Here is a 26,819-nt window from a genome sequence, read left to right as displayed (position 1 = left end):
TGGGTCTTCCGCAGTGCACTCAGACCACTGAAAAGCACAGGTTTTTTTGAAAAATCATTTTTAACGTTTGAAATCTATTTGCATATACATAAAATAAAAAAATTAAATTACATGTCAGTACATGATAAAAGAAAATGATAGGGAAAACAAATAAAAGAAGATCAATTGTTATATATATATATTGTATTTTATAAAGCAAATTTTAACACATTTTCATTTGTTCTATACATTAGAATATTTAACCAATGACATCATAATAAATGAAATTAAAAAAAAATTAGTAATTTCTTGTAGAAGCATACAGAAACCTAAAAAAATTCTAAAATGATGGAATCTATAAAAGACTTCTAAAAATAAAATGAAATAGATAAATATTCTCATTTTTATGATAATTTATAAAAAATCACTAAGTAGCGATGAATCGTAAATTCTTGGATTGGAACAATTTAAACATGAATTTGTGAGTATAAATCATTTACAGCAAATAATAAAATCAAGATGTAGTCATTTAGTAATTATTCAACTCATAACAATTGAAAATTAATGAAAACAAGATGAGATCGTAGATATTTTACTTTGATTCGCTTTATTCTTTCATTTATTTTGGAATATCTAAAATTCATAAGCAAAACTGGAATTTTTGAGGACTTAAATTTTACTGCATACTTATTAACTGGGTGACTTAGCTTCAAATTGGAAGGAATTCTATATAAACAAGTCAATAAGTATTCTTTTGAAGGCGATAAACGTCATCAGAAATAGAATTCATAAATTAGTTTGATCAAAACGACAATTTTACCCTCACTCGTTGAAAGAAGAATGGCACATTGTTCAGGGGACAATAATTCAATTTATGTGTAAATACCCACCACAAAAACACATAAGTCGATGTTTTTAAAAAATCCCAATCCGTTTTACGTAGGAAAAATAGTATGATCAACTCGACACTACGGGAATGTAAAACTTATGTTTTGATGTATCTCTAGTATGTTTAAATGGTGCTTTTTTAGCTTCAATAAGAGCAACAGGACAAGGGCCCTTTACTTTCGGTATGAACTCTTTTTTATACATACTAGAAGCTTCAACAATATCTTCTCCAAGATTAATATGAGATTCATTGGCATGTCTATGTACTCGTTCAACTTTTTGACGACTAAAATTGCCGTAACTGTTAGCTTCAGTACAAGCATAAACTTTATCCCTACAAGCTGAAAAATTATCTTTTTGTATCAATTTTTGTGTTCTACCAGTCACAGAGGATGCCGATGAATTACTTTCTTTACTGCTACGGTGAAGAGAACTAAGACTACGCCGATGTAAACTCTGTGTCGAATTACTAATATACTGTCCAGTTTCGGTGAGACTTGAAATACTTTTTTTTTGATCAGCAGCTGTTGAAGAAATAGTATGATAAGCCTCGGTGGAAGACATAACATTACGGCGATGTAATATTGCATTACTAATATCCGTTGACGAAGAAGAAATAATATTTTTTCTATGATGAGATTTTATCACATCGGTATTACGATGAACTTTTTCCAACAACCGTTGTTCATCGATTGTTTTTGTATAGTCAAACTTTGTTTGACTTGGTGATGAACTTCTACAACTTTGCGAAGACACCAGTCGAATATCTGCACATAAAAAAGTACAATAATATGAACACAGATAAAAAATCTGTAAAACAAAATTTAAACATAGCAAATATACCTTGACGCTCTTTCTCCTTTGGAAAATTTGATATAGGACATTTTTCTCGATTCGTAAGGTCATTCTGTTCGAAAGATAGTTTTCTATTTTCAGAAAAATTTGAACGCTGAAAGAAGTCAGATTCATACACAGAAGGCAATGATTGTCTAAGATTCCTCTCGGGTGTTCGTGAGCAATGATCGTTCAGAGGAACAACTTGCTTCGAGGACCCGGAACGATTTTCATGTAAATAACAAAAGCGTTTAGAAGAGACTACAGAGGATCCTTTAACATCTGAAGAACTATTACTAGTAGAAACATGGGCACTAGAACCGTAATATCCCTGATATTTCGAATTATCCAATGGTTCTTCAACGCCAGAACATTGAACACTTCGTTTAAAAGAAGTTTGTGCTTTGAACCCTTCAGAAGAGGCTCTTTGGAGCTTATCGGAATTACGACTTAGCTGCTGATAATCGGCTTCAACTGGAACATATCAAGAAAATTCAATATCAACCTCAAGACTTGGAGTAACTTCAAAAATATAGTCTAGAAAAAGCTTGTTACCATTAGATGAATTGTGAACCAATGTTCGGGGCGTAGACAATTGCACATCATTGACAACGCCCATTTGGCGAGCAACAGACCGGGAATCGCGACAACTAGAAGAACACTCATTGACTGGCCCCAAAGCACTTGATTTCAAATACTTAACGTGCAAATGATTCTGATTATTTGCACATGAATCATGTCTATGTTTCTGATAACAACTCGCCGTTGTGCTAAACAATTGCTTGTTCGGCAAAGCATTTGAGCACAACCGATCGGCTATAGAATTAGGCAGACACTGGGAACGCTCAAAATAGAACTGGCCTTCCAGTATTAGGTTATCCTGCGGTCTTTTTACATTAGCTCGCTCACCTCGTGTTTGAGATTTCTGTTGAGGCCGCTTTTCGAACTCTCCTTCGGGTTTAAGATGGTCGGCATGTTTGATCGGTTGACGACGTTCAGCAGGACCTACAGGCTCGTGGTGTGGACGGTCAAAATCACCTTCTGGTTTCAAGTTATCCTGCGGTCTTTTCACATCAACTCGCTCTCCTCGTGTTGGAGCTTTCTGTTTAGGCCTCTTTTCGAACTCTCCTTCAGGTTTAAGATGGTCGGCATGTTTGATCGGTTGACGACGTTCAGCAGGACCTACAGGCTCGTGGTGTGGACGATCAAAATCACCTTCGGGTTTCAAGTTATCCTGCGGTCTTATTACATCAGCTCGCTCTCCTCGTGTTGGAGCTTTCTGTTTAGGCCGCTTTTCGAACTCTCCTTCGGGTTTAAGATGGTCAGCATGTTTGATTAGTTGACGACGTTCAGCAGGACCTACAGGCTCGTGGTGTGGACGGTCAAAATCACCTTCAGGCTTCAAGTTATCTTGTGGTCTCTTTACATCAGCTCGCTCTCCTCGGATTGGAGATTTCTGTTCAGGCCGCTTTTCGAACTCTCCTCCGAGTTTAAGATGGTCAGCATGTTTGATCGGTTGACGACGTTCAGCAGGACCTACAGGCTCGTGGTGTGGACGGTCAAAATCACCTTCGGGTTTCAAGTTATCCTGCGGTCTTTTTACATCAGCTCGCTCTCCTCGTGTTGGAGCTTTCTGTTCAGGCCGCTTTTCGAACTCTCCTTCGGGCTTCAAATTGTCAGCATGTTTAATTGGTTGACGACGTTCAGCAGGACCCATTATTTCATAATGCTTACGATCAAGATCTTTTACACGCCGTAAGTTGTTTTGTGATTTTACGTGCATTGTGCAGTCTATCGCTGACGATGTGCGTTCTGAAATGGTTCTCTGATTCACCGAATTTATTTCTTCGATAACTTTTGTGTAAGCATCGTCAACATGGCTACTACAACTATCAATCGCTAATTCATTAACGCTCGTGAATTCTTTAAGATTTCGATTGGTTATATCAATGTGTATATGTTCATTAGGGACGGATTCATTGTTACTGCATAGGAGTATATTGTCTTCTCCAAGATTGACGCCATGACGTTGTGTGCTGAAATCGACTATAGTTTCAGATCGTGATGTACTGTAGTTTGCAGTTTGCCTCATGGAACATTGAGAGTGACCGTAATTTATTATTTCTCCACGATTCAAATTGTCAGCATGTTTGATTGGTTGACGACGTTCAGCAGGACCTACAGGCTCGTGGTGTGGACGGTCAAAATCACCTTCAGGCTTCAAGTTATCTTGTGGTCTCTTTACATCAGCTCGCTCACCTCGGGTTGGAGCTTTCTGTTCAGGCCGCTTTTCGAACTCTCCTTCGGGTTTAAGATGGTCGGCATGTTTGATCGGTTGACGACGTTCAGCAGGACCTACAGGCTCGTGGTGTGGACGGTCAAAATCACCTTCGGGTTTCAAGTTATCCCGCGGTCTCTTTACATCAGCTCGCTCTCCTCGTGTTGGAGCTTTCTGGTCAGGCCGCTTTTCGAACTCTCCTTCGGGCTTCAAATTGTCAGCATGTTTGATCGGTTGACGACGTTCAGCAGGACCTACAGGCTCGTGGTGTGGACGGTCAAAATCACCTTCGGGTTTCAAGTTATCCTGCGGTTTTATTACATCAGCTCGCTCTCCTCGTGTTGGAGCTTTCTGTTCAGGCCGCTTTTCGAACTCTCCTTCGGGTTTAAGATGGTCGGCATGTTTGATTGGTTGACGACGTTCAGCAGGACCTACAGGCTCGTGGTGTGGACGGTCAAAATCACCTTCGGGTTTCAAGTTATCCTGCGGTCTTATTACGTCAGCTCGCTCTCCTCGTGTTGAAGCTTTCTGTTTAGGCCGCTTTTCGAACTCTCCTTCGGGCTTCAAATTGTCAGCATGTTTGATCGGTTGACGACGTTCAGCAGGACCTACAGGCTCGTGGTGTGGACGGTCAAAATCACCTTCAGGCTTCAAGTTATCTTGTGGTCTTTTTACATCAGCTCGCTCACCTCGGGTTGGAGCTTTCTGTTCAGGCCGCTTTTCGAACTCTCCTTCGGGTTTAAGATGGTCGGCATGTTTGATCGGTTGACGACGTTCAGCAGGACCTACAGGCTCGTGGTGTGGACGGTCAAAATCACCTTCGGGTTTCAAGTTATCCTGCGGTCTCTTTACATCAGCTCGCTCTCCTCGTGTTGGAGCTTTCTGTTTAGGCCGCTTTTCGAACTCTCCTTCGGGCTTCAAATTGTCAGCATGTTTGATTGGTTGACGACGTTCAGCAGGACCTACAGGCTCGTGGTGTGGACGGTCAAAATCACCTTCAGGCTTCAAGTTATCTTGTGGTCTTTTTACATCAGCTCGCTCACCTCGGGTTGGAGCTTTCTGTTCAGGCCGCTTTTCGAACTCTCCTTCGGGTTTAAGATGGTCGGCATGTTTGATCGGTTGACGACGTTCAGCAGGACCTACAGGCTCGTGGTGTGGACGGTCAAAATCACCTTCGGGTTTCAAGTTATCCCGCGGTCTTATTACATCAGCTCGCTCTCCTCGTGTTGGAGCTTTCTGTTTAGGCCGCTTTTCGAACTCTCCTTCGGGCTTCAAATTGTCAGCATGTTTGATCGGTTGACGACGTTCAGCAGGACCTACAGGCTCGTGGTGTGGACGGTCAAAATCACCTTCGGGTTTCAAGTTATCCTGCGGTTTTATTACATCAGCTCGCTCTCCTCGTGTTGGAGCTTTCTGTTCAGGCCGCTTTTCGAACTCTCCTTCGGGCTTCAAATTGTCAGCATGTTTGATCGGTTGACGACGTTCAGCAGGACCTACAGGCTCGTGGTGTGGACGGTCAAAATCACCTTCAGGCTTCAAGTTATCTTGTGGTCTTTTTACATCAGCTCGCTCACCTCGGGTTGGAGCTTTCTGTTCAGGCCGCTTTTCGAACTCTCCTTCGGGTTTAAGATGGTCGGCATGTTTGATCGGTTGACGACGTTCAGCAGGACCTACAGGCTCGTGGTGTGGACGGTCAAAATCACCTTCGGGTTTCAAGTTATCCCGCGGTCTTATTACATCAGCTCGCTCTCCTCGTGTTGGAGCTTTCTGGTCAGGCCGCTTTTCGAACTCTCCTTCGGGCTTCAAATTGTCAGCATGTTTGATCGGTTGACGACGTTCAGCAGGACCTACAGGCTCGTGGTGTGGACGGTCAAAATCACCTTCAGGCTTCAAGTTATCTTGTGGTCTTTTTACATCAGCTCGCTCACCTCGGGTTGGAGCTTTCTGTTCAGGCCGCTTTTCGAACTCTCCTTCGGGTTTAAGATGGTCGGCATGTTTGATCGGTTGACGACGTTCAGCAGGACCTACAGGCTCGTGGTGTGGACGGTCAAAATCACCTTCGGGTTTCAAGTTATCCTGCGGTCTCTTTACATCAGCTCGCTCTCCTCGTGTTGGAGCTTTCTGTTTAGGCCGCTTTTCGAACTCTCCTTCGGGCTTCAAATTGTCAGCATGTTTGATTGGTTGACGACGTTCAGCAGGACCTACAGGCTCGTGGTGTGGACGGTCAAAATCACCTTCAGGCTTCAAGTTATCTTGTGGTCTTTTTACATCAGCTCGCTCACCTCGGGTTGGAGCTTTCTGTTCAGGCCGCTTTTCGAACTCTCCTTCGGGTTTAAGATGGTCGGCATGTTTGATCGGTTGACGACGTTCAGCAGGACCTACAGGCTCGTGGTGTGGACGGTCAAAATCACCTTCGGGTTTCAAGTTATCCCGCGGTCTTATTACATCAGCTCGCTCTCCTCGTGTTGGAGCTTTCTGGTCAGGCCGCTTTTCGAACTCTCCTTCGGGCTTCAAATTGTCAGCATGTTTGATCGGTTGACGACGTTCAGCAGGACCTACAGGCTCGTGGTGTGGACGGTCAAAATCACCTTCGGGTTTCAAGTTATCCTGCGGTTTTATTACATCAGCTCGCTCTCCTCGTGTTGGAGCTTTCTGTTCAGGCCGCTTTTCGAACTCTCCTTCGAGTTTAAGATGGTCAGCATGTTTGATCGGTTGACGACATTCAGCAGGACCTACAGGCTCGTGGTGTGGACGGTCAAAATCACCTTCGGGTTTCAAGTTATCCTGCGGTTTTATTACATCAGCTCGCTCTCCTCGTGTTGGAGCTTTCTGTTCAGGCCGCTTTTCGAACTCTCCTTCGGGCTTCAAATTGTCAGCATGTTTAATTGGTTGACGACGTTCAGCAGGACCCATTATTTCATAATGCTTACAATCAAGATCTTTTACACGCCGTAAGTTGTTTTGTGATTTTACGTGCATTGTGCAGTCTATCGCTGACGATGTGCGTTCTGAAATGGTTCTCTGATTCACCGAATTTATTTTTTCGATAACTTGTGTGCAAGCATCGTCAACATGTCTACTACAACTATCAATCGCTAATTCATTAACGCTCGTGAATTCTTTAAGATTTCGATTGGTTATATCAATGTGTATATGTTCATTAGGGACGGATTCATTGTTACTGCATAGGAGTATATTGTCTTCTCCAAGATTGACGCCATGACGTTGTGTGCTGAAATCGACTATAGTTTCAGATCGTGATGTACTGTAGTTTGCAGTTTGCCTCATGGAACATTGTGAGTGACCGTAATTTATTATTTCTCCACGATTCAAATTGTCAGCATGTTTGATTGGTTGACGACGTTCAGCAGGACCTACAGGCTCGTGGTGTGGACGGTCAAAATCACCTTCGGGTTTCAAGTTATCCCGCGGTCTTATTACATCAGCTCGCTCTCCTCGTGTTGGAGCTTTCTGTTTAGGCCGCTTTTCGAACTCTCCTTCGGGCTTCAAATTGTCAGCATGTTTGATTGGTTGACGACGTTCAGCAGGACCTACAGGCTCGTGGTGTGGACGGTCAAAATCACCTTCAGGCTTCAAGTTATCTTGTGGTCTTTTTACATCAGCTCGCTCACCTCGGGTTGGAGCTTTCTGTTCAGGCCGCTTTTCGAACTCTCCTTCGGGTTTAAGATGGTCGGCATGTTTGATCGGTTGACGACGTTCAGCAGGACCTACAGGCTCGTGGTGTGGACGGTCAAAATCACCTTCGGGTTTCAAGTTATCCTGCGGTTTTATTACATCAGCTCGCTCTCCTCGTGTTGGAGCTTTCTGTTTAGGCCGCTTTTCGAACTCTCCTTCGGGCTTCAAATTGTCAGCATGTTTGATTGGTTGACGACGTTCAGCAGGACCTACAGGCTCGTGGTGTGGACGGTCAAAATCACCTTCAGGCTTCAAGTTATCTTGTGGTCTTTTTACATCAGCTCGCTCACCTCGGGTTGGAGCTTTCTGTTCAGGCCGCTTTTCGAACTCTCCTTCGGGTTTAAGATGGTCGGCATGTTTGATCGGTTGACGACGTTCAGCAGGACCTACAGGCTCGTGGTGTGGACGGTCAAAATCACCTTCGGGTTTCAAGTTATCCCGCGGTCTTATTACATCAGCTCGCTCTCCTCGTGTTGGAGCTTTCTGGTCAGGCCGCTTTTCGAACTCTCCTTCGGGCTTCAAATTGTCAGCATGTTTGATCGGTTGACGACGTTCAGCAGGACCTACAGGCTCGTGGTGTGGACGGTCAAAATCACCTTCGGGTTTCAAGTTATCCTGCGGTCTTTTTACATCAGCTCGCTCCCCTCGTGTTGGAGCTTTCTGTTTAGGCCGCTTTTCGAACTCTCCTTCGGGCTTCAAATTGTCAGCATGTTTGATCGGTTGACGACGTTCAGCAGGACCTACAGGCTCGTGGTGTGGACGGTCAAAATCACCTTCAGGCTTCAAGTTATCTTGTGGTCTCTTTACATCAGCTCGCTCACCTCGTGTTGGAGATTTCTGTTCAGGCCGCTTTTCGAACTCTCCTTCGAGTTTAAGATGGTCAGCATGTTTGATCGGTTGACGACGTTCAGCAGGACCTACAGGCTCGTGGTGTGGACGGTCAAAATCACCTTCGGGTTTCAAGTTATCCTGCGGTCTCTTTACATCAGCTCGCTCTCCTCGTGTTGGAGCTTTCTGTTCAGGCCGCTTTTCGAACTCTCCTTCGGGTTTAAGATGGTCGGCATGTTTGATTGGTTGACGACGTTCAGCAGGACCTACAGGCTTGTGGTGTGGACGGTCAAAATCACCTTCGGGTTTCAAGTTATCCTGCGGTCTTTTTACATCAGCTCGCTCTCCTCGTGTTGGAGCTTTCTGTTCAGGCCGCTTTTCGAACTCTCCTCCGAGTTTAAGATGGTCAGCATGTTTGATCGGTTGACGACGTTCAGCAGGACCTACAGGCTCGTGGTGTGGACGGTCAAAACCACCTTCGGGTTTCAAGTTATCCTGCGGTCTCTTTACATCAGCTCGCTCTCCTCGTGTTGGAGCTTTCTGTTTAGGCCGCTTTTCGAACTCTCCTTCGGGCTTCAAATTGTCAGCATGTTTGATCGGTTGACGACGTTCAGCAGGACCTACAGGCTCGTGGTGTGGACGGTCAAAATCACCTTCAGGCTTCAAGTTATCCTGCGGTCTTATTACATCAGCTCGCTCTCCTCGTGTTGGAGCTTTCTGTTTAGGCCGCTTTTCGAACTCTTCTTCGGGCTTCAAATTGTTAGCATGTTTGATTGGTTGACGACGTTCAGCAGGACCTACAGGCTCGTGGTGTGGACGGTCAAAATCACCTTCAGGCTTCAAGTTATCTTGTGGTCTCTTTACATCAGCTCGCTCACCTCGGGTTGGAGCTTTCTGTTCAGGCCGCTTTTCGAACTCTCCTTCGGGCTTCAAATTGTCGGCATGTTTGATCGGTTGACGACGTTCAGCAGGACCTACAGGCTCGTGGTGTGGACGGTCAAAACCACCTTCGGGTTTCAAGTTATCCTGCGGTCTCTTTACATCAGCTCGCTCTCCTCGTGTTGGAGCTTTCTGTTTAGGCCGCTTTTCGAACTCTCCTTCGGGCTTCAAATTGTCAGCATGTTTGATCGGTTGACGACGTTCAGCAGGACCTACAGGCTCGTGGTGTGGACGGTCAAAATCACCTTCAGGCTTCAAGTTATCCTGCGGTCTTTTTACATCAGCTCGCTCACCTCGGGTTGGAGCTTTCTGTTCAGGCCGCTTTTCGAACTCTCCTTCGGGCTTCAAATTGTCGGCATGTTTGATCGGTTGACGACGTTCAGCAGGACCTACAGGCTCGTGGTGTGGACGGTCAAAATCACCTTCGGGTTTCAAGTTATCCTGCGGTCTCTTTACATCAGCTCGCTCTCCTCGTGTTGGAGCTTTCTGTTTAGGCCGCTTTTCGAACTCTCCTTCGGGCTTCAAATTGTCAGCATGTTTGATCGGTTGACGACGTTCAGCAGGACCTACAGGCTCGTGGTGTGGACGGTCAAAATCACCTTCAGGCTTCAAGTTATCTTGTGGTCTCTTTACATCAGCTCGCTCACCTCGGGTTGGAGCTTTCTGTTCAGGCCGCTTTTCGAACTCTCCTTCGGGCTTCAAATTGTCGGCATGTTTGATCGGTTGACGACGTTCAGCAGGACCTACAGGCTCGTGGTGTGGACGGTCAAAATCACCTTCGGGTTTCAAGTTATCCTGCGGTCTCTTTACATCAGCTCGCTCTCTTCGTGTTGGAGCTTTCTGTTCAGGCCGCTTTTCGAACTCTCCTTCGGGTTTCAAATTGTCAGCATGTTTGATCGGTTGACGACGTTCAGCAGGACCTACAGGCTCGTGGTGTGGACGGTCAAAATCACCTTCGGGTTTCAAGTTATCCTGCGGTCTTTTTACATCAGCTCGCTCTCCTCGTGTTGGAGCTTTCTGTTTAGGCCGCTTTTCGAACTCTCCTTCGGGCTTCAAATTGTCAGCATGTTTGATCGGTTGACGACGTTTAGCAGGACCTACAGGCTCGTGGTGTGGACGGTCAAAATCACCTTCGGGTTTCAAGTTATCCTGCGGTTTTATTACATCAGCTCGCTCTCCTCGTGTTGGAGCTTTCTGTTCAGGCCGCTTTTCGAACTCTCCTTCGAGTTTAAGATGGTCAGCATGTTTGATCGGTTGACGACCTTCAGCAGGACCTACAGGCTCGTGGTGTGGACGGTCAAAATCACCTTCGGGTTTCAAGTTATCCTGCGGTCTTTTTACATCAGCTCGCTCACCTCGTGTTGGAGCTTTCTGTTCAGGCCGCTTTTCGAACTCTCCTTCGGGTTTAAGATGGTCGGCATGTTTGATTGGTTGACGACGTTCAGCAGGACCTACAGGCTCGTGGTGTGGACGGTCAAAATCACCTTCGGGTTTCAAGTTATCCTGCGGTCTTTTTACATCAGCTCGCTCTTCTCGTGTTGGAGCTTTCTGTTCAGGCCGCTTTTCGAACTCTCCTCCGAGTTTAAGATGGTCAGCATGTTTGATCGGTTGACGACGTTCAGCAGGACCTACAGGCTCGTGGTGTGGACGGTCAAAATCACCTTCAGGCTTCAAGTTATCCTGCGGTCTTATTACATCAGCTCGCTCTCCTCGTGTTGGAGCTTTCTGTTCAGGCCGCTTTTCGAACTCTCCTTCGGGCTTCAAATTGTCGGCATGTTTGATCGGTTGACGACGTTCTGCAGGACCCATTATTTCATAATGCTCACGATCAAGATCTTTCACACGCCGTAAGTTGTTTTGTGATTTTACGTGCATTGTGCAGTCTATCGCTGACGATGTGCGTTCTGAAATGGTTCTCTGATTCACCGAATTTATTTCTTCGATAACTTTTGTGTAAGCATCGTCAACATGTCTACTACAACTATCAATCGCTAATTCATTAACGCTCGTGAATTCTTTAAGACTTCGATTGGTTATATCAATGTGTATATGTTCATTAGGGACGGATTCATTGTTACTGCATAGGAGTATATTGTCTTCTCCAAGATTGACGCCATGACGTTGTGTGCTGAAATCGACTATAGTTTCAGATCGTGATGTACTGTAGTTTGCAGTTTGCCTCATGGAACATTGGGAGTGACCGTAATTTATTATTTCTCCACGATTCAAATTGTCAGCATGTTTGATTGGTTGACGACGTTCAGCAGGACCTACAGGCTCGTGGTGTGGACGGTCAAAATCACCTTCGGGTTTCAAGTTATCCCGCGGTCTTATTACATCAGCTCGCTCTCCTCGTGTTGGAGCTTTCTGTTCAGGCCGCTTTTCGAACTCTCCTTCGGGTTTAAGATGGTCAGCATGTTTGATCGGTTGACGACGTTCAGCAGGACCTACAGGCTCGTGGAGTGGACGGTCAAAATCACCTTCAGGCTTCAAGTTATCCTGCGGTTTTATTACATCAGCTCGCTCACCTCGGGTTGGAGCTTTCTGTTTAGGCCTCTTTTCGAACTCTCCTTCGGGTTTAAGATGGTCAGCATGTTTGATTGGTTGACGACGCTCAGCAGGACCTACAGGCTCGTGGTGTGGACGATCAAAATCACCTTCGGGTTTCAAGTTATCCTGCGGTCTTTTCACATCAGCTCGCTCTCCTCGTGTTGGAGCTTTCTGGTCAGGCCGCATTTCGAACTCTCCTTCGGGTTTAAGATGGTCAGCATGTTTGATTGGTTGACGACGTTCAGCAGGACCTACAGACTCGTGGTGTGGACGGTCAAAATCACCTTCTGGTTTCAAGTTATCCTGCGGTCTTTTTACATCAGCTCGCTCTCCTCGTGTTGGAGCTTTCTGTTCAGGCCGCTTTTCGAACTCTCCTTCGGGCTTCAAATTGTCAGCATGTTTAATTGGTTGACGACGTTCAGCAGGACCTACAGGCTCGTGGTGTGGACGGTCAAAATCACCTTCGGGTTTCAAGTTATCCTGCGGTCTTTTTACATCAGCTCGCTCTCCTCGTGTTGGAGCTTTCTGTTTAGGCCGCTTTTCGAACTCTCCTTCAGGCTTCAAATTGTCAGCATGTTTGATCGGTTGACGACGTTCAGCAGGACCTACAGGCTCGTGGTGTGGACGGTCAAAATCACCTTCGGGTTTCAAGTTATCCTGCGGTTTTATTACATCAGCTCGCTCTCCTCGTGTTGGAGCTTTCTGTTCAGGCCGCTTTTCGAACTCTCCTTCGGGTTTAAGATGGTCAGCATGTTTGATTGGTTGACGACGTTCAGCAGGACCTACAGGCTCGTGGTGTGGACGGTCAAAATCACCTTCGGGTTTCAAGTTATCCTGCGGTCTCTTTACATCAGCTCGCTCTCCTCGTGTTGGAGCTTTCTGTTCAGGCCGCTTTTCGAACTCTCCTTCGGGTTTAAGATGGTCAGCATGTTTGATTGGTTGACGACGCTCAGCAGGACCTACAGGCTCGTGGTGTGGACGATCAAAATCACCTTCGGGTTTCAAGTTATCCTGCGGTCTTTTCACATCAGCTCGCTCTCCTCGTGTTGGAGCTTTCTGGTCAGGCCGCATTTCGAACTCTCCTTCGGGTTTAAGATGGTCAGCATGTTTGATTGGTTGACGACGTTCAGCAGGACCTACAGACTCGTGGTGTGGACGGTCAAAATCACCTTCTGGTTTCAAGTTATCCTGCGGTCTTTTTACATCAGCTCGCTCTCCTCGTGTTGGAGCTTTCTGTTCAGGCCGCTTTTCGAACTCTCCTTCGGGCTTCAAATTGTCAGCATGTTTAATTGGTTGACGACGTTCAGCAGGACCTACAGGCTCGTGGTGTGGACGGTCAAAATCACCTTCGGGTTTCAAGTTATCCTGCGGTCTCTTTACATCAGCTCGCTCTCCTCGTGTTGGAGCTTTCTGTTCAGGCCGCTTTTCGAACTCTCCTTCGGGCTTCAAATTGTCGGCATGTTTGATCGGTTGACGACGTTCAGCAGGACCTACAGGCTCGTGGTGTGGACGGTCAAAATCACCTTCTGGTTTCAAGTTATCCTGCGGTCTTTTCACATTAGCTCGCTCTCCTCGTGTTGGAGCTTTCTGTTCAGGCCGCTTTTCGAACTCTCCTTCGGGCTTCAAATTGTCAGCATGTTTGATCGGTTGACGACGTTCAGCAGGACCTACAGGCTCGTGGTGTGGACGGTCAAAATCACCTTCTGGTTTCAAGTTATCCTGCGGTCTTTTTACATCAGCTCGCTCTCCTCGTGTTGGAGCTTTCTGTTCAGGCCGCTTTTCGAACTCTCCTTCGGGTTTAAGATGGTCAGCATGTTTGATTGGTTGACGACGTTCAGCAGGACCTACAGGCTCGTGGTGTGGACGGTCAAAATCACCTTCTGGTTTCAAGTTATCCTGCGGTCTTTTTACATCAGCTCGCTCTCCTCGTGTTGGAGCTTTCTTTTCAGGCCGCTTTTCGAACTCTCCTTCGGGCTTCAAATTGTCAGTATGTTTGATCGGTTGACGACGTTCAGCAGGACCTACAGGCTCGTGGTGTGGACGGTCAAAATCACCTTCGGGTTTCAAGTTATCCTGCGGTCTTTTTACATCAGCTCGCTCTCCTCGTGTTGGAGCTTTCTGTTCAGGCCGCTTTTCGAACCCTCCTTCGGGTTTAAGATGGTCAGCATGTTTGATTGGTTGACGACGTTCAGCAGGACCTACAGGCTCGTGGTGTGGACGGTCAAAATCACCTTCGGGTTTCAAGTTATCCTGCGGTCTTTTTACATCAGCTCGCTCTCCTCGTGTTGGAGCTTTCTGTTCAGGCCGCTTTTCGAACTCTCCTTCGGGCTTCAAATTGTCAGCATGTTTAATTGGTTGACGACGTTCAGCAGGACCTACAGGCTCGTGGTGTGGACGGTCAAAATCACCTTCGGGTTTCAAGTTATCCTGCGGTCTTTTTACATCAGCTCGCTCTCCTCGTGTTGGAGCTTTCTGTTTAGGCCGCTTTTCGAACTCTCCTTCAGGCTTCAAATTGTCAGCATGTTTGATCGGTTGACGACGTTCAGCAGGACCTACAGGCTCGTGGTGTGGACGGTCAAAATCACCTTCGGGTTTCAAGTTATCCTGCGGTTTTATTACATCAGCTCGCTCTCCTCGTGTTGGAGCTTTCTGTTCAGGCCGCTTTTCGAACTCTCCTTCGGGTTTAAGATGGTCAGCATGTTTGATTGGTTGACGACGTTCAGCAGGACCTACAGGCTCGTGGTGTGGACGGTCAAAATCACCTTCGGGTTTCAAGTTATCCTGCGGTCTCTTTACATCAGCTCGCTCTCCTCGTGTTGGAGCTTTCTGTTCAGGCCGCTTTTCGAACTCTCCTTCGGGTTTAAGATGGTCAGCATGTTTGATTGGTTGACGACGCTCAGCAGGACCTACAGGCTCGTGGTGTGGACGATCAAAATCACCTTCGGGTTTCAAGTTATCCTGCGGTCTTTTCACATCAGCTCGCTCTCCTCGTGTTGGAGCTTTCTGGTCAGGCCGCATTTCGAACTCTCCTTCGGGTTTAAGATGGTCAGCATGTTTGATTGGTTGACGACGTTCAGCAGGACCTACAGACTCGTGGTGTGGACGGTCAAAATCACCTTCTGGTTTCAAGTTATCCTGCGGTCTTTTTACATCAGCTCGCTCTCCTCGTGTTGGAGCTTTCTGTTCAGGCCGCTTTTCGAACTCTCCTTCGGGCTTCAAATTGTCAGCATGTTTAATTGGTTGACGACGTTCAGCAGGACCTACAGGCTCGTGGTGTGGACGGTCAAAATCACCTTCGGGTTTCAAGTTATCCTGCGGTCTCTTTACATCAGCTCGCTCTCCTCGTGTTGGAGCTTTCTGTTCAGGCCGCTTTTCGAACTCTCCTTCGGGCTTCAAATTGTCGGCATGTTTGATCGGTTGACGACGTTCAGCAGGACCTACAGGCTCGTGGTGTGGACGGTCAAAATCACCTTCTGGTTTCAAGTTATCCTGCGGTCTTTTCACATTAGCTCGCTCTCCTCGTGTTGGAGCTTTCTGTTCAGGCCGCTTTTCGAACTCTCCTTCGGGCTTCAAATTGTCAGCATGTTTGATCGGTTGACGACGTTCAGCAGGACCTACAGGCTCGTGGTGTGGACGGTCAAAATCACCTTCTGGTTTCAAGTTATCCTGCGGTCTTTTTACATCAGCTCGCTCTCCTCGTGTTGGAGCTTTCTGTTCAGGCCGCTTTTCGAACTCTCCTTCGGGTTTAAGATGGTCAGCATGTTTGATTGGTTGACGACGTTCAGCAGGACCTACAGGCTCGTGGTGTGGACGGTCAAAATCACCTTCTGGTTTCAAGTTATCCTGCGGTCTTTTTACATCAGCTCGCTCTCCTCGTGTTGGAGCTTTCTTTTCAGGCCGCTTTTCGAACTCTCCTTCGGGCTTCAAATTGTCAGTATGTTTGATCGGTTGACGACGTTCAGCAGGACCTACAGGCTCGTGGTGTGGACGGTCAAAATCACCTTCGGGTTTCAAGTTATCCTGCGGTCTTTTTACATCAGCTCGCTCTCCTCGTGTTGGAGCTTTCTGTTCAGGCCGCTTTTCGAACCCTCCTTCGGGTTTAAGATGGTCAGCATGTTTGATTGGTTGACGACGTTCAGCAGGACCTACAGGCTCGTGGTGTGGACGGTCAAAATCACCTTCGGGTTTCAAGTTATCCTGCGGTCTTTTTACATCAGCTCGCTCTCCTCGTGTTGGAGCTTTCTGTTCAGGCCGCTTTTCGAACTCTCCTTCGGGTTTAAGATGGTCAGCATGTTTAATTGGTTGACGACGTTCAGCAGGACCTACAGGCTCGTGGTGTGGACGGTCAAAATCACCTTCTGGTTTCAAGTTATCCTGCGGTCTCTTCACATCAGCTCGCTCTCCTCGTGTTGGAGCTTTCTGTTTAGGCCGCTTTTCGAACTCTCCTTCGGGCTTCAAATTGTCAGCATGTTTGATCGGTTGACGACGTTCAGCAGGACCTACAGGCTCGTGGTGTGGACGGTCAAAATCACCTTCAGGCTTCAAGTTATCCTGCGGTCTTTTTACATCAGCTCGCTCTCCTCGTGTTGGAGCTTTCTGTTCAGGCCGCTTTTCGAACTCTCCTTCGGGTTTAAGATGGTCAGCATGTTTAATTGGTTGACGACGTTCTGCAGGACCTACAGGCTCGTGGTGTGGACGGTCAAAATCACCTTCTGGTTTTAAGTTATCCTGCGGTCTTTTCACATCAGCTCGTTCACCTCGTGTTTGAGCTTTCTGTTGAGGCCGCTTTTCGAACTCTCCTTCGGGTTTAAGATGGTCGGCATGTTTGATCGGTTGACGACGTTCAGCAGGACCTACAGGCTCGTGGTGTGGACGGTCAAAATCACCTTCTGGTTTCAAGTTATCCTGCGGTCTTTTCACCTTAGTTCGCTCTCCTCGTGTTGGAGCTTTCTGTTCAGGCCGCTTTTCGAACTCTCCTTCAGGCTTCAAATTGTCGGCATGTTTGATCGGTTGACGACGTTCAGCAGGACCTACAGGCTCGTTGTGTGAGTGATCGAAATTTCTCTCTAGTTTCAATTTGTCTGGAGCTCCTATAACCTTACTGTGGCGATCGTAGTCATCTAATATTTCCATGTGGTTTCTGTTTTTGTCCGATTCTTTTTTGTCCGTTATTTTTGTCTCTTTTGTTTTCTCTTCATTGTTTGTGGTATGTATGATCTCTCTGTTATCACCCTCTATTTTGTGTGTACAGTGATGTCGTCTGAAAATTTTTTTTTAATAGTTATGTGTATTTCCAGTTTGTTATTGATCTTTAAGAAATTAATGTATGTTACTGTGTTGTTTGTGAGGACTGTTTTTTTTTATTGTTTTTTATTCGTGTAGTATTTTTGTCCGGCTTTTGACCCCTAGAGTAGTGTTTGAGTCTATTTGTTCGAACAGTTTTTCATGAGAGTTGTAGGTTACATTCGGTATGAATAACACTTACCCACAAGTACATAATTGACAAATACATTGTTCTTGAATCGGCATACTCTCTATTGTTACATTCTCCGTTTCTGACTTGTCCCGTTTTACGTTCTGCAATATTCTTTTTGTCACGATATTCTCTGAAGTAATATTATGGGTTGAAGTGCCTTGTTGTCTTCTTATTTCTTCTTCCGAAATTATGGAGTCATCATTGTTTTGTATCTTCTGATTGCATTCGGATTGTTTGTATATCGTTGGCATCACGTGATCCCTCGGTCTCTTAGATAACATTGGCGTCTTTCCCGAAAACCTGCAAAACGTTTTTATTATTAAAATCTCGAATTGTGTTTTATGTGTGTATTTTCTGTGTGTTAGATTTTTTCCACTCTATTACGTTATAAAATCTTGTTTGCAAACTTTTACTTAGATTCTTAAAAGATATTTTTTATATATTTATGCACTTTATAAAGGTTTCGATACATACTCGGTAATTTTTTTTTCCTGATTATTTGATTTATTTGCCATTGTTTCACGTTCGACATTTTGTTGTAACTTCCACACATCTGATAGATTCTTGGCTTGTTGGGTTATATCTTGTTTTATTGACGGTGCTACATTTTTCTTTTCTAAATTCTTGATTTGGTTCCTATCTTCAAAATTGACGCTTGACGATTCAGTAGCTTTTATCTACAAAGAAATATAATTTATTTTTTTTGGTCTAATACTTGTTTTGTCGGGTTACGTTTAATGAATATATCATATCGCTTCGATATTCAAAAATTCCGCGATTGAAGATCACTTTATACTGTTTATCTTTAAAAATGTATCTTTATTTACATAAGATTTTACCGATTATTACATTTGTAAATATAAAGTACATGTAATTGTATTCTTTAAGTATTTGCTTTCTTTTATACGTTATACACATTTTCGATCAGTAAATTCTTACATAAATAGAAATGTGTTTCGCAAAATATCTCTTCTTTCATTTTTCTTCATTGAGATAATGTATTTCAAAACATCTGTTCATTTGCATGTGTATATCGAATAGTAATTTTTGCATGAACATTTCTAAATTCATGAAAAAGGCTGATTTAAACCTGGGGAAGGAATTTCCTGTTAGAGATGCTTGATCTTTCACTGTTAATGCACGCAACTATACAGACTTCTTGGCCCGTTTAACGACCCGAAACAATACAACATAATTTCAATTTTTCTGTAAGTAAAATCATCCCGTTTTGTTATTCCAATTCTGTTTATCAGAAGGTGTGAGAAATTAGCTCGTATTGCCAATGAACGTTAACCAAAAATTACACTGCTTGTACAGTGTGAAGATCAAAATCTCATCGAGACATCCTCCGCCTTGTGAGCTGTGTGTACAAAAATGCGTGCCAAATATAAATAATGACGATAATCTATTTCACACTCAGCTTTATTGATGCCTTCCCTATACTATATGAGTTACTACCGATTGAGATGAAATTTTTTAAAGTTTTTAATCATAAATTTTGTAATCTTGGGTCGTAATTAAAATAATTCACCTGTGTACTAAAATGCATGACACAGAGGAGAGTTAGCTGCTTCAGTTTAATTGATTGAATTTAAGTAATTTATGTCTTTTTGAGTATGAATTCGATTGGCTCGTTTTAGTTAATTTTAGTATGATCGAAATTAAAATGAAAATGTCCTTTGCTTTTTTTATTTCTATTTCTTCTTACTACTAGCTATTAATAATTAACAACGGAAGTAAATACCAAATATATGCAGACACTATTTAGAGAAATTTTTTATAACAAATTATTTTCCATTTATTTCTTTTGTTCAAAAATTGTAAAAAAATCAAATTTTTGTGAAGAAAGCACGTGTGAAGCGTGCCCTATATTTACTAGTGCTACTATGAAATGGTTTAAAAATATTGAACGCCAAGTATTTAAGTCTAAGAGTTACAAATATTTGAAGTAATTAATTTTTTCCTTTATTTTTTTAAATAGTTTGGTACGTTGCATAAAACAATAAACATAACAACGAAAACTTGGTGTGACTGTCATTTATCAATTGGCTTAAATATTTTCAATATAAGAGAAATTTCATGCTTTGATAAAATCTTAACACTTACATTTTGATGAAACGTCAACATATTACTATTTCGCGTTGAATTTTCTTTGATATATTTATAATTAGTAAATATAATAAGTGCATTTGTTTCATTTTCGCATAAATCCTACTGAGGTCAGGTCTTGCAGGACTTTATTTTAGCAGATTTCAGTTGTTATAATGAAGAATACTTTAATGTACCATGTTCTGTACAACTGAATCAGTAAAAATTCTACTGTTTCATCCAGTTTGCTGTAATTTTACTGTAAAATCAGTTATTGTAGATCCATTTACTAATTAAGTGAGTAAAAATCTTGAAAATTCATTTCAGGGTTATGGATCATGATGTTGCGCATTTTGATATTTTATGATGATTCATTAATTTGCAGTTTTCAGTGTGTATAGTTTACCCAGTAAAATTAAATAATTTTTATGTGTTCATTGATAAATATATTTTCAACACGAATATGAAGAGAAGAAGTTCAGCAAAATAATCCTTAGGGTTTAAATAACTTTTTCTTAAGATAAACTATATTCCTATTTGATAGATATTTCGAAGATAGAATAAGTTTTAGTGTCATATCATTAACGAATTTTGATATATTTGAATTAAAAAAGCAAATTCCTGCGTCTTCGTCCGCGAATAAGCTAATTGTAGAAACCTATTGTGCTATGTGATAGGATATAATAAAAAAATGAATTCATGTTTAAGTATTGATAATGAAAAAGAAATAATCCGAACTCTATCGTAATACTTAACCATACCAAAAACATCCCCATGTACTGTACAAAATTGAGCGCCAAGTTTAAATAACGAGGACGATAATCTTTGTTCTTTAAATGCTATTTCCTTACAAAAAGTAAGTAAAAGTCGTGAAATAATTATATACCAGGTATTGCATTTGAAAAAAATCAATTATTTTTATCGAAGTCAGATAAATTCTGTCATTTCTTATGATAAATTTCATAAAAGAAAAAATTTTCAAAACAAAGAATCAGCAATGGAAAAACTTGAAACTTGTGTTGGGATGGTAAAAATAACATTGAAGACAATATAATAGTCAATAATGATTGTTGATAATATGAAATTGTGTTCATAACAATTTAATATTATAATAAAAAATGATTATTGATCATGATATTATTTAAATAACAAATTTTAAATTGTTATAAACAATAAAAATAAAGGTCTATGCAATATATCTGAATTCTTCCAACGCGTAATTTTCTATTTTACTAAAATAAAGTTACCAACTTGTAAATTGTTTTCATCACTAATGTGAAGATACTAACTATGTATCATGATTAACATCAATTTTTTTTTTTATAACAATTACATTGTTGTCAAGGAACAAAAATTTAATTTCATGTTAAATTCCAAATTTCCGCTGGGAAGTTGGTCGTGTGGATCTTTCGGATCGCACCCAGACCACTGCAGAGCACTGATATTTTTTTTAAGATGTTTTTATTACACACAGGCAGAGAAATGTATAGTAAAAATTACCCTAAATTTTATGGTAATTTGGTGACACTGCAGGGTGACGGTAAAAATTACCATACACATTCTAAAAAATACTTTGCACATTGTTGAATTTACTAAACTGCATAGTAATTTTTAGGGTGATAGTAGAGTAAAAATGTTTTGAAATTTTAGGTGATACTTATGAATGGGAAGTAGTATTTTTAAATACTTTCACTAATTTGATAATAACTAATATAGTTTATGGATCGAATAATGTCAAATTCATTGTAAAAAAATGGATGTAGTTTTATCTTATATTTTCAATACTATGTTTATCATAAATAAAAAAAATTGTAACAATTATTTACCTCTTTCATCGTCCTAATCACTTTAATTCTGAAATAGTCCACAATTAATAAAATCATTACTAAAATATTAGTAGGAATCGATAAAAATAATCAAATCAGTATTAATTTTTTAATAAAAATACAAATAAAATTTATTGTAATCCATAGAAAATTTATTACTTTTTTGTGAATTTTTACCTTTCTTATTCAATAATTTTAATTCTCACTTGTGAATTTGTCTTTTCTGATTTAGTAATTTTAATGTTTGTTTGGGAATTTTTTTTTCTTTCATTCAATCATTTTACTGCTCATCGATTAATAATTTTTGTGCTGCTTGTTTATTAATTATTACGGTTCCGTATGGTAAAACATCAGTATATACTCCAAATCTTAACTAATCTTTCTTATAGAGCAAGTAGAATTTACTCTAAATTAATTACTTAATTATAGTATACATATTACAGCATTAACTCCATAGATAAGATGTATAGGGTTTAGCGGGTCTTTCAATGGGTAGACAGAAAAACCGGTAATGGCTAAAAACTAACTAATAAAAATGATTTGAATAATAATTAAAAAATTGTTTTCATTAGATGATATACGTATATGTTAAATACCAATTCTACGTGTACGCAGTATAAAGATTGCGGGAAACGCTGATTTTAGACCTAAGTAAAGAATATTCTTCTATTGGGGAGATTTGGACCTATGACCGCTTAACGCACGCAACTTTAGCCTGCTCGGCTATCCGAAACTGTTGAATATGTTTTACAGTCAAAGCTCATTAGTGTTACACTCCCGTTAGTGTTGACAGGATGATTTCGCTAGTGTTGCTCGTCTTTCGCCCCACTCCGATCTCTCTAATAACCAATGAAATCTTGCGTGAGTAGCGCGTATTTTAAATTCAATTAACACTATAGTTAACATGTATGTTAAATACAGGTTATGTATCACACGTATGTATCCTTGCTCTATTTTTATTTTCTGCGCATTCTTATGCGCAATGAGGAGAATAGGTTCACGGAGTAGTAGGGATATAAGGGAACGACAACACTAACGAATGATCCTGGACGGACGTGTCAACACTAACGAGCTTCGACTGTACATTTTTATGTTTATATAACAATAACAAAGTTAGGCTACCAGGTGGTGGAGTATATTTTACTAGATAAAAAAGTAGAATGTTTGAAATTACTTCTAGTAGGAGTAAATAATACTATTCGAGGAAGTAAAATCTACCAAATTCGAAGTAAAAAATACTAAAAATGATTTACTATGATTATTCAAGTAGTAAATTTTACTAAAAACGAAGTACGAAATACTAGAAAAATTTTACTTTCTCCGTAGAGTAAAAAGTACTCCTTCATTTTTCTCCGTGTATTTTTCATTTTTTATCTTTGTAATGAATGAATGGAATAATTATAAAATGTTTTTCATTGAGTGATAATTCTAAACATTTTTTCTTAATATTTTCTGATGAAATAGTTGCATGTTGAAAAATGGTGGTCCATATACATATATGTAATGGTCATATTTTATTTAATAAGTCGATAGCCAAACTGTAAAGGCATCGGTTTGAGTTGCGCAAAGTAGTAGTCGTAGGTTCGAATTCCGTCAAGTACAATATTCAATTATTCGATTGTCCGTGGAAATTTCATGAATTATAATTAATTAATAATATTTCTCATGAGTATTTTTTTCATTAGTAACAAAACTGTAACATTACGATAATATAACAGTTATATTATCGTCGACAGGTTAGTGATAGGCCTGGCTTATAACATCTATGAGAGCTCTGATCCTCTTCTCAAATTCCTGAACAACTTTAAAGTACTGAGAAGGGATGCGTTCCTTTGTAAAGCAGCATATCATGCGGCGGGTTTTCTGAGACCGAAGGATTCATTATGGTCTGCAGGATAATTTTATCTGGTCAGGCCTCAGATGGGTCGGAGCCCTAGAATTCTTGACCAGACATTCATTGACGAATAGCAAGATAATAATAATAATAATAATAATAATAATAATAATAATAATAATAATAATAATAACATTGAGTTCTCAGCCCCGGCTGAGACAAATATACGTGCAAAAGAAGAGAGTAAACAGGAACGCTACAGAGAGCTCATGGAGGTCATGAGAAATGTCTATCACGAATACACAGCGCACGTGATAGTCCTGGTGATTGGCGCCCTCGGAGGGATGAGGGACCGCTTTCTGACAGAGCTTCGAACAATACCAGTCTGCCGTAGTCAGGCTGAGATTCTCGCGGCACGTATGCAGAAAGCGGTCATCCTTGGTTCTCTCCGAATCCTGAGACGACTGTAACAAATGACTGAACGGCTGCAGCCCCGGCTCACCCTCAAACCTGAGGGAGTCAGGTGCCTGCAGGATAATTCCGTCTGGTCAGGCCCCAGGTGGGTCGGAGCCCTGGGATCCCTGGCCAGACACCTCTGACGAATCGCAAGATGATAATAATAATAATGAACGGCCCAATTAGAATTAAAATAAAATTACTAATTATTGAAAATAATATTTTTATGAAAATACAATTACTCGAATCCTAAACAATATTAGGTTGAAACTAGGATAAGCATAAAATAAAAGTAGGAAGAAGCTAAAGGAAAAGAAAAATGAAATTAGAATAAAAATAGGTATTATATTTTGACTCGGGAAGCATTGATCAACATTAAGAAATTTGATCTAAACAAAATTAAAATACAAAAATATTATAAGAATGAAATGACATGCTTGAGAATGAGACTTACCACTTTCTTATGATCTTCAATCTCACTAATAAAATTTTCTTGAACGATATCAGTTAAATTTGCTGCTTCATCTGTCACAAGAGATTTTTGGATAATTTTATAAACCTGTGTAGTTTCAGGATTAATTTCTTCATTTATTACTATACTGCTTAATGTTGATTGAAGATTTTTATTACTTAATTTTTGATATTCACTTTGTTGATGAGATAAGTTTTCTTGTAGAGATTTTGTCTCGAGCACAGCGGTTTTTTGAGTTAGAGGTTGTTTATTTGTAAAAAACTCATCCCAATTTAGAACTTCAGATTCTGATGAATAAACTGATTGGTTATTTCGATCTAACATATTGTTTTGTTCATCAATTAATTTTGTTGAGTCTAAAAAATTTTTAGTGTTTAATATATTGGAGGCATGAGAAGATTCATTGTCAATAATATGGTATATTTCTTTATTGTCAAATTTAGTTTCAACTAGTGAATCTTTTTGTTGACAAAATCTTGTATTTTTAATATGATCAATTGAAAGTGTATTGTTATCCGTTGAATAATGAGATACATTTGATAATAATTTATCATTATCAATTGATTTTGTTTCATTTAGTTTTGAATCTAAAATTTGTTCATAAACAAAAGATCCATCCCAAGTGGAAGCATCAGGTTTAGCAGATCTAGTATGGGATTCTTTATGAAGATCTGATTTTGATTTATCCTCTGTAATAATTTTATTCATTTCAGATGACTCAGTCATCTTCGTATTCCAAGAAATTGGTGTTAATATTTTCTCAGCTGATTCTCTGGAATAATTTGAATTATTACTTGGTATAAAATCAGTTTCATCTAAATCAGTATATTTTTCAATAGGAGATGATGTTTGAACAATGTTATCCATATTTGTGCCAGAAATTTCATTAGTATTCACTTTTTTTTTAATTTTATCAGAAGATAACGGTTGTTCATACATAAATTTCCCGTTCCATGTTGATTGGCCAGGCTTATAAGACTGTGTATTTATAAATGATTTTTTAATCGTTCCTAAACATTTAACAGTATCAGGACTCTCATAAATCATTGGATTATCATTATTATTTGAAGTAACTTTTGTAGTTGATATGACTTTATCTGATTTAACAATATTTTTATTTGTAATTTGAGTATTATTTTTATTGGTTTTACTTTTTTCGGTATCAGATACAAAAATATAATCACCTTTCTGACTTAAATTGTTAGTCAAGTCAGAAGATTGAACGGGAAAGTGGACAATTTCCATTTTTTTAGCTTTGGTTGCAACATAACTTGATGTTAGTTTAGTTGTATTAGAAGTTTCTGAATTTTCAATTGATTGTACATAAGCAAATTCACCATTCCAATTAGATTCTTTTGGTATTAAAGATTTTTTAGTGTCTGGAGTTGTAGTTTGTTCATACTTTGATTCTTGTAATAATTGTACATTTTTCTCTAATTTAATAGAATTGTCTTTATTTTGTTTTTTGTTCAAATGATCAATAAATAATTCTTTACTTGCTTGTTCTTTAGTTATTAATGAAGTTTTTAAAGATGAAGATGAAGATTCATCAAAGTTTTTTGAATGTATTGTATATTGAATAGAGGATTGTTGTTGTTCATTATCAAAAAGTTCAAAATTTGAATTACTACCGTGTAATTGAAGCTGTAATTTATGAACTACATCAAGTTTTTCATAATTTTCTGTTTTAGTTGAATTTATTTGACTTGTGATCTCTGGAGGCTTGTCAATAATTGTTATTTTTTTTCCAGTATCTTTAATGATTTGATTATTCGAACCAATTATTTCAATATAATTTATGTGACTATCAAATTCTGGATTTACTTTTACTTCTTTCACCATGTTCGATGATTTTATCGATGTTGATGATGTTTCGATCGTATCGGTAATTTCTTTTTCTACTCGAACTATACTGTGCTCATTGTTATCCATCATTTTATTTTTTATTTCAATCCACTTCCTAATAAGTTGACACTTTACCACTTGTTGCGTCTCTTCATAAATTATAAATATATCTGAATTGAATGTTAAACTATTCCTCTTGGTACAAAAAAATCGCAGCTTAATAAACTTTATAATCGATTCACATGTATATAAGTAACACACATGCAATATTTAATATAATAAAAATATTAATAATAAATAATTTAAAAATTTTTTTATCATTCTTAGTAACGTTCAAAATTGATAATATAATAATTCACAGTAAAGTTTTGTTCATTTGTGTATTAGTAAATAATTGTAAAAATACTAATAACAACCGTTAAAAACTATATTGACGTATATTACTTAACAAGTAGCATCATGTAATTCAACAACTGACTAAAATTGACAGAATGCATGAAACTTTTCTCTTTTACACTACCCTACTCCTTTCTGATTCTCCCTTCCTTCATTTCTCTTCTGTATCCCTACTACACTTTTTACCTTCCTCCTCTCTTTTCGCAGCTTATTTTTTATATCTTTTAACACAAATTTAATTATATACATATATGCTGGTGAACTCATACTCAAATGCAATAACAGGTTTTTATGTTAGTACAGAGATGAGATAAGACACATTCTCACTTGGTTGGTATATGCGTGGGTCGCATACAATACTACGTGTCTCACCACATCAGCAACCTTCAATGCTTTCACAAGTAAGAACTTAATAATATAAAACTACACGTTTA

The 26,819-nt window shown here is 40.4% G+C and overlaps 1 protein-coding gene across 1 annotated transcript; it reads right to left on the bottom strand.

Annotated features, from left to right (window-relative positions):
* Positions 1-204: 204 nt before the first annotated feature.
* Positions 205-26,819, bottom strand: Sdb (SAXO downstream of blistered). The gene is made up of 6 exons (XM_035090588.1): positions 24,127-26,819; positions 17,943-18,145; positions 17,478-17,768; positions 2,257-17,252; positions 1,711-2,175; positions 205-1,634 (listed from the first exon to the last, which is right to left on the bottom strand). The coding sequence occupies exons 1-6, from the start codon at positions 26,074-26,076 to the stop codon at positions 937-939; spliced, it is 18,603 nt and encodes a 6,200-aa protein (XP_034946479.1). The 5' UTR covers positions 26,077-26,819; the 3' UTR covers positions 205-936.

The sequence above is a fragment of the Chelonus insularis genome, unplaced genomic scaffold, assembly GCF_013357705.1.
Source record: "Chelonus insularis isolate UGA/USDA-ARS -01 unplaced genomic scaffold, ASM1335770v1 contig_82_pilon, whole genome shotgun sequence".
Taxonomy (NCBI): Eukaryota; Metazoa; Arthropoda; class Insecta; order Hymenoptera; family Braconidae; genus Chelonus; species Chelonus insularis.
Note: the sequence above shows the minus strand (reverse complement) of the source record. Positions and strands in the feature narration are given on the sequence as shown.